At 36.5% G+C, this 12,759-nt stretch overlaps 1 protein-coding gene across 2 annotated transcripts in view; it reads right to left on the bottom strand.

Annotated features, from left to right (window-relative positions):
- Nucleotides 1-2,117: 2,117 nt before the first annotated feature.
- The window catches only part of Phlpp (PH domain leucine-rich repeat protein phosphatase), a 99,422-nt gene continuing 88,780 nt past the window's right edge, over nucleotides 2,118-12,759 (bottom strand). For both annotated transcript variants that reach the window (XM_026811231.1, XM_018019757.2), the window contains exons 8-18: nucleotides 7,604-7,751; nucleotides 6,769-6,894; nucleotides 6,504-6,657; nucleotides 6,371-6,431; nucleotides 6,045-6,299; nucleotides 5,628-5,837; nucleotides 5,391-5,553; nucleotides 5,037-5,320; nucleotides 4,136-4,975; nucleotides 3,782-4,028; nucleotides 2,118-3,697 (exon numbers count right to left, since the gene is read on the bottom strand). In XM_026811231.1, the coding sequence (XP_026667032.1) occupies nucleotides 3,239-3,697; nucleotides 3,782-4,028; nucleotides 4,136-4,975; nucleotides 5,037-5,320; nucleotides 5,391-5,553; nucleotides 5,628-5,837; nucleotides 6,045-6,299; nucleotides 6,371-6,431; nucleotides 6,504-6,657; nucleotides 6,769-6,894; nucleotides 7,604-7,751 (2,947 nt within the window). In that variant the 3' untranslated portion in view covers nucleotides 2,118-3,238. The remainder of the gene's footprint in view (nucleotides 3,698-3,781; nucleotides 4,029-4,135; nucleotides 4,976-5,036; nucleotides 5,321-5,390; nucleotides 5,554-5,627; nucleotides 5,838-6,044; nucleotides 6,300-6,370; nucleotides 6,432-6,503; nucleotides 6,658-6,768; nucleotides 6,895-7,603; nucleotides 7,752-12,759) is intronic.

Here is a 12,759-nt window from a genome sequence, read left to right as displayed (position 1 = left end):
TTATGCAAACTCTACAATCCCCCCACTATTCTTTTCCTCTTGTATACCTACGCACGTGACTCCGGTCCAAAGCGCTCACATTTACACTAAGCGCGTGTATATATAATACCAACAATTGAATACGCGTGGACGTTGACGTGGTCGCATCGGACAGTTGTATGGCGCACGTGCGCAATTTTTTCCAAAGTTAATTTTGATCCTCCTATTGTGTTCAGATATATATATTGTTTTTAAAACCACGTTGAACTTTTCATTTATGTTACAAACCAATTTTTCACGTTATTCTTTTTATACTCAATTTTGGAACGTATGGAATTATACATATGTTATTGTGTACAGATTGTAAAAACTGGAAAAATAATATATACACTACAACTACATATATAGAAAATATGTTGATATGCTATTAAAGAATTCCCGGCTTTTTTTACAATGAGCTCCTTAGAGCTGGCGTTTCTTTAAGTAAATAATTTATTAAAGAACCGACGAGAAACTAATTAACGCGTATTTGTTATGAAGCAATTTATTCATTGGAATATTTATTATAAAAATATATAATCCAATATCTGATCGTATTTTCAACAATTATATTACAAAATTATTCTATACAATTTCTCTTATCTCTATCGATGGAAATTAGAAAAGTATGTACATAATATGTTTTACTTGTTTTATCAAAAACTTATCTCTTACTTTCTAAGATACGCTACGATAAATGCTAGATTGGAGTAGTTTAAAGATGTATCATTGTTGAGTGTGAAGTACTTTGTTGTCTAATTAATGACTTTACACCATATGGGGCGGTAATAGACAGGTAGCAGTAAACATGGATGTGATTATTTTATGATTGTCGATGTTCTCTTTACGATAGATATTTAACCGTATTTGCAAATAAATATGTATAGTAATATAATGAACATAGCTAAATTATTAGACGTCACATAATATGTGTGAGTTCAACAATTTTATTTACGTGGAATGCGAATATTTTTTCCTGACACGATTTCGTAATTGTTAATGATTTTCTCTCGTATATCGAGATACATAACATTATTTATTGACATTCTCGTATTTTTCAAATTAGCCTCCATTAACACATATGTATTATAATTGATATGGTACACATTTTTTCATAATATGCAGCGTACTAGAAAGGTCCGATGTCCAAAACGATGTGATAGGTATGCGTAATATGAATATGGATATTAATATCTGTACTTTAATCGTTATAACTGTAGAATATAGTAATAAATTATGACTGTCACGCGTATGTGATGTACACGTACCATAATGAACAGGACGTCATAAATGCTCGTGACGTGCTGCGATGAGCGCAACAAAGTGCATTAATAAACAGCTACATTAAGCAAGTTATTTTTCTACTAAAATCATGTGTACATATTGCAATCAGTTGTCGTATATTTGATGACCTCGATAATGGTTATTGGTATCTTACGTTATCTAATTAATAATTAATCTTAACAAATCAAAATCATGCTTGAAATTCACGTGATATAAAGATGTTTGAACAATATTACTGATGTTATTGTGTACTTCGTGATAATAGAATTATCTAAGCATCCATTTTTTAAAACATATTAATTATTTACGAACTTATTACTTACTTAACTTATTTACTACAGAAAAGTACCAGGAAAAATAAATAAATAGCATCTTCAGCGATTTATGTACACTCTGCTAAGTTATATAAAACGTCGGAAAGATTTTCATCGCGCATGCAGTTCTTTACTCAGGGAATTGATTGTGCAATACAGTAGAAAGGAAGATGTTAGTAAGGTTCTAATCAAATTTTCAGTCTTCAATTATTCCGTGAAAAGTCCGACGGCCGCAAATGCACTTACATGCCTCAATCTAAGTGTACCGTTGCTTTCGTGAAAAAGAAAAGACAATTTGGTGCGATAGAAATAGAGGGTTTAACGTTGGCCGACAAATAAGATAATGCTTATCAAGGCCACCGTTAAGAAATTAGATGACGAGAAAACAGCGATAACAGGATGATGTCTGGAAGTACCAGATTGTTATTTTATTGTTTTAATACGCGGTAAATATACAAGATAATTAAAACGATCGCTATAAAAATTGAGTTCTCTGATCCGAACTGTTTGATCGGTTTATTTGGTAGCTTCAGGTACAATAGTCATTACATCTTTATTAGGTACAAAAATATTCTTTATTATAGTTGTGGATTATTTGTACATATTAAAATCGTCCTTAAAAGTAGGCGTTCTCTTTATAATGTATTATCTAAAAATGCTGCTTTTAATTCACGCATGTGAATTTATACATATGTAGAGATAGATACGAAATTAAATCACAGAAGGCTCGTCAATGACGAGATTGAGATGATTCGCAACTATTCGAAAAACACAATTTCGAAATTATTATTTCTGAGAGATTCTTAAACTAGCACTATAATGTATAATACTATGTTTCGTACAAACCAAGTCTCTTGTTTGTCGCTTCGTTAGAGTTATCTAACTCATACAAGTATTGTTCTAATCAGTCATTTCAACTGGAAATTAATATCTACATAGTTTAATGTAACCCTACAATGTATGTATTTACAAGCTTTTAAATGCACAGTAGTAAATATTACATGCTCTCTTTAAATACTGTTTGCATTTTGAAAGTATTTACAATTTTATGATACGTTTCTGGAAAGCGTATTCTTCTTGTTGTATTTTCCAAGGCTCGGAGAACGCAAGAGTATTTCGATCCATAAAATCATGAAGTGCAAAACAAAGGAAGCAGCCAGACATTCCTTAGACATATCTCTCGTCGTTGCATTCAATTAAAGGTCTGTAGCTCGCATATGTATTTGTGCAATCCATTAGGTCCGTTATCGATTTATCATGCATTTCATTCTCGTTTCGCAAGAATATTGAGCTCTGTTCGTATATCACAAATTGCGAAAGCAAAATTAAAAATAGCTACAGTTATAAAAGTTTTCATCATTGTACACTCTTTGTATAGTTTAAAAATTGAAAATTTGCTCTTTTTTAACAGAGTATAAAATTAAAATGCATATCTATCTTTAATGATGATAAATTTTATATACTCATAATCAATCACAATTTTTGAATAGATATCATTTAGGAACACGAAAATACTTCTATACTTACATATGTACTTAAACATTCATATTTACGATTATTAGATATATGATTAGACTATGATATTTTGTCGTTAAGTTATCGCTCGAAAAGTATCTTCGCAATCATAACTCGGTCGTGGCTACTCCCCAATACTGTTGCATTCTGTTCGCGTCTTGTTCCAAAGAGTCTAATCCGTTCCTTTCCTGAATGACGGCGAAATCGTATTCGAGATTATATGGCATCAACCTCTGCAGACTGCCGAAGTAAGCCGCGTTCGGACCTCCGCTCAATAATCTTCTCCCGCTACCGAATCGCACGATGGGCGGTCTCGGTAACGACGGATTAAAGGATCTGGCACTTCCGAACCTCTTCGATAGAAATGGCAAATTACCGCCTAATTGAGGCGTGGATCTCGATTGACCCCGGCGTAGAGGGGTCCTCGTTAAGGTGTCCAATTCCTTGTCGAACAGGAGTTGAGTGTTCTGTTCCAGCATGTACTCCCAGCAACGGAACTGCTCCTCGCTCAATGCACCAGATCGCTCGGATACGGTGTCCTCTTGCGATGTTACACAAGCTGATGCCTTCAAGGTGACACGTTCCATTTTGTTAAATGACATATTTTATTCGTTATGTAATAAATTACATCATAAAAAGCACTTAACTACCTTTCTCGTGCCATTTTCGTTTACGAAAACACTTTGGCGAGTTTTATTCGTGGCTCTAGATGCTGCACTTCCAGACCAGACTCTACCGGAAGGATGTCTCGATTTGAATGTACTATCGCTGGCCTGATCAGACTGACCACTAGGCGAACTCCTGTCATCCTTATACGGCGGACTTTCGTTCTCCTGCATGCATCGTCGATTTTTGAAGTACTTCCCAGATCCATTCTGATTGTGAGCTTTGTTTGACCTATATCGTTCACAAAATTGTGCTGCTGTACTATTAAATTACTTCTGGAAACCATCTGTCAAAACATTTCCTCAAATTTCTACGTCATTTACCAAAAACTTTCTTACCTATTCACTATACTCTTTAGCACGCCATTCAAATAATAGCCCTCGTTCGCGTGACAGCAGCAAGGTCCTGGTGGCTTATGACTAGCTGGAGGTACGCAACAAGGACAAGGACAGGCTGCTTCGGTTTGACCTCTGTTCTTGCCAACCACATGCCTCAGCTCCCTCATTAACTGATTCAAGTCACCCTGATTGGATCCCGTCAATCGCACCACTATGATACTCAAATTATCCTCCGCACCATACGCCTGCGCTAGATCCTGAAGCCTTTTTGCTGCCAGAACAGGGCTGGCCTCCGCTCTGGCTTCGCGAACTGCTTCCTGAATACTCAACACCTCCCATAATCGTTTATTACCGATAATCACGAACTCGTCATCATCCTCGAGGTCCACTTCCTCGAACGCCGGGTCAGGGACCACCAAGGGAAACATAGCCGCGTTACCTAGTTGATTCTTTATGGAAACTTTTTTCGGCGGGGCCAAGATTAAAGGGCCGGCAGCCCTACAAAGGACCGCTTTCGCGTCTCCTGAAGTAGCCACTTTTAATGAATACTTAGTCGGAGCTTTCGGATATCCCGGTTGCGACTGAATCTTCACGATGTGTACCAGAGTGGCGTCGATTCCGTATCTTTGTCCTTTCTCTTTGAGTTCCCTGTGCGCGGAGAGCAGAGTGTATTTTAAATATTCTTTCGATGTCTCCCGGACGGTTCTTTCCTCTAGCAATAAGCGTGGTATCATTTCTTGAAGAGCGCTGGGCGCCTCCTGGTTCGAACCGCCATCAAATATACCGAAAAGACCTTCTATGTTACAGAACGACGGCATACGCACTTGTGAGACGTATAATCTACAAAAAAATTATTACATTAGAAACACATGTTACACATATAAATGAGAAATAATTTTACCTTTCCCTAAAGCCTGCTGTTTCCGAAAACCCGAGTCGCCATGGTTGTTCCGAGCTCTTCTCCGCGGAGACGATTTCCTGTTGATGAGGGTGGGAAGGTAAACTGGGTCTGTTTTGTCCCGATACATCAACCAGTGATATTGGACGCTGAGATCTGTACACTTGGAACTGTCTAGGGTCTACATGCAGCCTCGAGTTGCAAGATATGTCGAGAAATTGAAGATGTGGTGGCACCAAGGTGGCTAAATTAACTCTGTCGAGCTGATTGTGGGCTAGGTCCAATACCTGTGTAAAACAGGGTTGGTAAACCCTTCGTTTATTTATTAGGAATTTAAATTGCATTCCGTAAAATTACCTTTAACGATGCTGTTTTGTTAAATGTCGGACAAGTTAAGAGCCTATTGGAATGGACACGCAATACGCGTAGATGCCGTAAATTGGCCATATTGTCTGGCAGGTATTGAAGACGATTTCCGGATAGCACTAATTCTTCCAAACCTCTCCAGGAAGATATACAACTGTAAGTAAGCAGTCTTGTAATATTCAATGTCAAATATCGGAGAAATCAAATTGAAGGCTCGGTAAATTATACCTTTCTGGGAGCGTATCCAATGTGTTGTATGCTATATGGAGAACCCGCAAACAAGTGAATTTTGCAAGGGTGTCCAATGCAGTGTCCGTTAAGCAATTCGCCGTGAGATACAGTTTCTCCAAGCTGTGATTAGTATGCCGGTTCTTGTTTCCTTCGCCAAAGTGTGGAAATTCTGATAGCCGATTGTTGGATAGATTTAACACTTTCATTCTAAGAAAATCATGTTTTTATTTTTTCGCCTGAATACATTAAATTAGTGTATAAGTTCAACCCTTTCCGATACAAATTATTATTAACGAATCAAAATATTCTTTATCTATGATTAATTTATTTTTTATAGAGATAAATTTTGTGATGAATGGATGGTCAGAAAGGGCTAATTAATAAAGTCTGTTCGAGAAATAAATGTTTGCATACTTTTCTGTATTGGTAAAGAAACTGGTGGGTAACGCCGTCAGTGCGTTGTCTTGTAACGTTAAGTGAACGATGTTTAGCGGTTTTCTGGGTGGTGGAAGGGCTTGCAATCTATTGTGGGGTAAGTGAAGAACTTCCAGTCTCGACGGCTGCGTTAGCAGTCTGTCTGGGAGGGCTGTTAAAGCGTTATGAGACGCGAAAAGTGCTCTTAACAAGGGCAGATCCGGCGTCCATTCTGGGAGCGCATCTAAATTATTACTGTGAAATAAATTTATAGAATAAATTTATATCTTCCTTATATTCTTTACACTTTTCATTGTTTTACTTACTAGGAAACGTCTAAGTGTTCGAGGTTCACGGGCACTGGTTCGATAGTTAATTTTTTCAATTCTGCAATAAACGATTCGTGTGAAACAAAGTATAGTTTAAATATTTAAATGATGAATTTGAAAATAGTCTCACTGTTGTTTCCTGCGATAAGAGAAACTAGATTCCTGCCGCAGACAGTCAATTCTGTTAAAATATTTCGTGCACAGCGAACGCTCCTTAATTCGTGAAGCGCACTGATGTCCAATTTCTCAATGCTATTTTCACTGACGTCTAGATGCGTTAAATTCTTGATTAAAGCAGAAATAGAAACGGTACGGATCAATATTCAATTATCTCAATACACCTGTGTACATTCTAATTTCTAATAATACTTTTATTTTTACGAAAGAACACTTACTCCGTAATTTCCAAGTATGATGTTCCCCTTTAATTGATTATTCCGTAAATTGACTTTGTATAAATTATTTTGATTATTTCTTTCATCTTTGCAATTTCTGCTATGCTCTGACCTCGATAATACATCCTAAAATATTGAAAATTTGTCTCTCGAAAAACGTAACATGATTGAATTATTTAAATAATTATTTAAATATCTTTAATAATTTTTTGTATAAGATTATATGCCTGTGCGTACATGTATGTATTTATATAATTATGTTTTGTGCATTATGCATGGATGTGTGTATACATACCATGAATAATACATACATGCACGCAAGTACATAGCTAGCGCGTGGTATAGTGTTTCATGCAGCCACTAGGTGGCTACCGCAAAATCGGAGTTGCTCGAAAGTGAGAACTGACTGAAGAGTGCATATAAGCGTGTTGAATACTATGTTTCGTTTTTTATTCGATAATTTATAAGCATCACGTTTCTCTCCTGTCGAATGCAGTATCTAATAATATTCAATAAATTTTCAATTTTTCATTCATGTTACAATTAAATAATTTTCGTTTGATTGAATAAAACATTTGCAGATAAGGAAGTTTCTAGGTATTGCGTGAAAAGAAATCAGATTTCTAGAGCGTGTTTTTTCGACCCTATATTTTTTCCTGGAATTAATTAATCGGAATAATTACCCGATTTGTAAGATAGTACGATTTTTTTATAACGCGGCACGGTTTGCCTTACATGTTGACTTACACCGTTCATCGTAACGGTACTTCCGCATGAATTTCGAATTACAAAACGCATTAATAATTTATTTCGCGAAATGCAATCTGGTACGTACCGTTAACGCGAGGGCTCGCATGTTGAACAGAGACGGCAGACTGGTCAGGCAATTTCCAGCCAACGAAATGTTTCGCAAGTTTTTCAACTCCGCGAGCTCAGGTGGCAACTCCCTGATTCCATTACGATCCAAAATCAGCTCTTGCAGGCTGTAAAACAATGTTCTGTATTTACTTTTGATTCTACTAGGGCCATAATACTTTGAATTAGAGTTATAAATTGATTTGTAAGGTCATAGTACTGATTATTTCTATCCGTGAAGCTACATGATCATTAATTGAATTTCGTCATACATAATAGTGATACACGTTTTAACGATAAACGCTTGCGAAGCATTAGAAACTACGTACTCGTTTTATCTCCAAATATATCTACGATCTACGATTATTTAATCATGTTCCTTTACCAAAAAATTGTAAATTAACATTTATGTATAATCATGTACATGCAAACTGTATTTGCAAAAACATGTATATGAATATCACTAGATCTATTTATAAGTGTAATAGCCAATTCAACCAATTCCCATTATTTTCTCATTAGCAAGCAATGCATAATTTCCGGTTCCCAATTTGATCACAATAAATGCAGAATTAGCATGAACTGTTAAAACGATTCGATGTCAATGCACGTTGCACCCTCATTGCACGGACAAACGAATCGGTGAACCTAAACGAACGGACCGCCCACAGGATGTGCACTTGAGTAGAAAGTTTCAAATTATGGTGAAAACCTTCCTGGCAGTAAGCATCTGTGTCATGGGATAGACTTTCAGTTTTTAAAGTAAAATCGAAAACGTTAATGTTTTGACAATGCATTTGTATTTATAAAAATTCAACTACAATTATTAACTGTAAAAACTCAATTATAATATAATAAAATATTTCAGATATTATAATTTTGTACCGTTACTTATTTTACAATTTTATCGCATTAAACATTACTTCATTCACTCATTTTTGGTGTATGCAGTCAGTTTCCTTACCTGCTTCTTTATTTCTTATCGTTCCCCTGATGCTTAAAAAATGTGGACATAAATATTCTTTTGAATATTTTGTAGAGATACACAGATACCTAACAGTATAAACTTCAGTAAACCTTCTTTACTACTGCCTTACTCTTTCGCTATGCATCATTAAAATATCCACTCCCTGGTGCTCAATTATACTTTCGTGCAATTCACAAATAGACGAAGACACTTCGGTGAATGATTTTTCTTATTCTGACTTTGCAGTTTATACACCATTAAATTATCAAGTCTTACAATTTCACGTTCATTTATAAAACAAATTCTGTACAGCTGAATGACAGTTCCGAACAACTTCTATGCGCTGGTGCTTTGCACGACTACCAATTAATTCAGTGCCTCAATCTCTTCTTGTACACAGTGAAAAGACGCGTTCCTTTAGGTAGACTGCTACCGCAAACATTTATTTTAACCACAAACAGAATTTGTATGCACTAATTTAATAATGTACCAGTCTTTTTAAGTGACGACATTTTTTATAAACTCCTTGTGTTTCATTTTATTTCGTCATCCTGTCAATTGCTCAACGTGTTATTCATAGTTATTCTATATTTTAAATATGTATATATTTCATGAATTGACAAGAGACGTCGCACATTCTTGGCTGATATCGTTAATATCTTCTTACTGTTCAATTTGCCTCAAGATTATTCCAAGCAATCCATCTAATATTAGTTCATAGGCATCGCTCTTTCAGCTAACATAGTTCAACAGTTTCTTCGCATGTCTGAGACGAACGTCAATCCACAAACTAATCGGAGAAATTCAGAACACAACAGGTGTACGAAGCTACCAAAGCTGATGCACGCCCGCGCGGTTTCTTCGGGGTACTGACGTCTGTAGCGAGTCGAAGTGTATCCTAAGCTACTTCTTGTATTGTAGAAGAAAGAGGGAGGAGAAGAGGATACCAAGGATGGCTTGGCTGACCACTCTGACGTAACAGAAAGGAGAGATTAGCTTCGGCGGTCGGTCGTGTAAGTTGGTCTATGCTGATTCCCAGTGTCTTAGCCCCATCCTGACTATTGTAAAAGCAGCAACGAACGACGTGGCTTTGCTCTACCAGACTCTGCGCTGATTAACAAGACTGCTAGGAAGGGCATGCATGTCGACGACCTGGTTGCGTTAACACGGAAGTTTCGAACTTGCGAAGAAATTTCAATTTACTCGTGACGCAATGTTTGCTGCCCAGTTTTTGAGATTTAGCGCAATGATGAACATGCGCTTTCATAAAGTATTTGATTCAACAAATTTTCATACTACTTTATGTATTATTTTATGTAATAATTAAGTAATTTAATCGCAACAGATTACAAAAGCATTTATTTGTCAAAGCAGGCTGAGCCATTACATACATACTCGTATTACACAAATATTGTCTGTTTTCAATATTCAATGCAAGTCCTGAAAGGAAGTTAACTGAAGTCTTACTTAATACATAAGAGAGATTTTGATTTGGAAAACCGACCCAGTTAACGGGTTAACAGTTATTCCCACAACAAACGTGATCACGGCAGCGTGTAGAGAACATCTGACCAACGAGGTATGTGCGCTCTTTCTGATCGTACCGTCAGATCGGGAAGTAATTATTGCACGGACGGTTTCACTGTTTGGCCCAGTCTTATTGTTCTTCCATGAAAGTACCTCTCCTGTTCACGGAAAAGGGATTCCACTGAAGCTTTCAAATTGCGCTTCTCGAGAAGGTCTCCCCTAACTGACGCACGGCGTTGAGAAACTTCGGCCTGTTACGTAGATTTTACTTTAAGATCCTACCGTTGCCTACAAGAGACCGTGTTGAATATTTTAAACAGGTACTTCCGTCCCTTTACAGAAACAATCTGTGCGTTGGTCCTTTCATCCATTTTCTTTTCCTTTCGTTTGTCTTTCTCCCCTCATTTTCCAGCGTTGCGATACATAATTGTACGACTATTACGTGCTGGCATTTGTATAATCGCTGGATTGTGTCGTCGATGATGGAAAAATTTGAATAATTCACTCACATCAATTCTCCCTCTTTATCCGATCCACCGACGCAACAGTAGTAGTTTAATAAAAGATCATACAATTATAGAAGAGAGGAAGGGAGATATTATAAATGCAAGGTCAGCAAGAGGGAAGTAGGTACAATTGTACTTAATTAAGAACACGTGCATCCGACGATTGCAATACAATTTTAAACGAACGAAACTATTGTTAATAACTACAACGTTATTTTCGCATTGATTAGAATTCTGCGTGAGTACGGATACAAATACGGAATGTGATTTGAAACTTTTGGCCGGCAGACAGCTTACACGCGCACAATTTTCACAAGTACGATATCCGCACTGCGAATTGAATACATCCAAGAGAGCTGAATTTCAAACCGCAAACATTCTGACTCAATTTTCGAAAGTACTTTCTTTACGCGGGTTGTACTCATTTAAACTACGACAATATTCTCCGTAGTCTGCCACACAATACTTTATTGAAATTACTATCATGGGACATTTGCCAGCGTCAGCTGGTCTCCAAGAGAACGCAATTTTTCTAAGATACAAGAGAAGTAGTAGTGTACACAATTTGTGAAAATTTTTTATTAATCCTTTAAATATCCTGATCAATTGTCTAAGTAACAATTTCAAGTACTAATTCCTATTTCTACCACATTCTGCATTTTGTATTCAGCTTGTCCTTTTCTTCGTCTTCTAAGCAAGCAGTTAAACGAGTTGATATTTATTACTACATTTTAATTACAGAGAAGAGATATAGTATTCTTTTGCTATTTCTAGTTACTACATTACGGAATTGCACTGTATTTCCGCGAATCTGGAAGTAAATCGTGATTCTCAACATGACCAACTGATTATTGGAAAGTTTCGCATTAATTCGCGGCGGTGGTTCTTCTTCCTCGGTTGTTTCCGCGCCACTGCGCCCCGATGTACGACTTCTGTCTGTTGCCCAACACCGTTCTACCAACGGAGTTCGCTTATGTACATGCACATGGTTTTTACCTTTGCTCTGTTCTTCTACACGTACGTTTTCAATTTTCTCTTTCTCTCTTTGGAAGCGAACCACGCGTATACGCACGGCCCATGGATCTGTGCTAGTGGGCTCGTGCTCACACCGTAGTTCCTTCTTCCACAGGCCTCTGACATACCAGTTTCCGGTCGCTGGAAACCCCTTTCGAGAAATCTTTACGTAATCACCACACCCGTTTAATTACCCGAAAGATTAGACGATTTGCACGATTTATCAATTAATTGCCTGCGCTACGTCGGCTTTGTCTAACTTAAGGGCTGATAAAAAGGCCGATAATGAAATAAATATGCCATTAATGAGACAATTAATAAAATAAGTTTCTATTGTGGTGAGAAATGGGCATATTTCGTTTTTGTGTAACGAATGCAATAAAATCGTTTACTATATCAATTTTCCATGTTTCTCTTTAAATTTAACATTGTCAATTAATTTCCTGATAGATAATTGCCAGACACTGATACAGTTTAAACACAGGAATTTGCTATTTTAGCTTTGCATAATTCAACCGCGAAGTTTCAATTTCCAAGTTCAGCTTTCTACTTTAGCCAGAGCTACTGCAAGTAAAACACACTACGCTAGTATGTCTACACAAGTTCGTCTAACTTCTTGCTGCATATGCAATCGTCTGCCATTTTAATGATGTCCTTGTTGTATCAGAATCGTACATAACATCAGATATAGACTAAATTAGAAGAACAAGAATAATAGTTATATACATCAATTGCACTTGCTTCAACGAATCTAACGTGAATTTTATTCGTCAAAAATGTGATAAGTAGACTACGTGTAATGTATAAAACTATTCAGAATATCAGGCGTTAAACACATATTTCAATGTTTAAATGATAAAATAAATGTTTATCTATATAAAATACATTTTTTAATTTAATACCGTAAATGTCATATTTTGTATAAAAATCAGACGTCTAGTGATAAGGTGTAAGATGTATATGAAAATGAGATGCATGAATGTTATTAAAATTATTTTTTGTCTCTCCAAGCTGGAAAAATATTATTATTATATGATTCCACTTCAATAAGTGGCGCACCTTTGGTATTAAAAGATCACCGATAAATTCTGCTCACATTCTGTGAAAGAAACCAAGAAATAT

The sequence above is a fragment of the Ceratina calcarata genome, unplaced genomic scaffold (genome assembly GCF_001652005.2).
Source record: "Ceratina calcarata isolate Rehan_Ccalc_2016 unplaced genomic scaffold, ASM165200v1 scaffold205, whole genome shotgun sequence".
Taxonomy (NCBI): Eukaryota; Metazoa; Arthropoda; class Insecta; order Hymenoptera; family Apidae; genus Ceratina; species Ceratina calcarata.
This window is presented reverse-complemented; position numbering and strand designations above follow the sequence as displayed.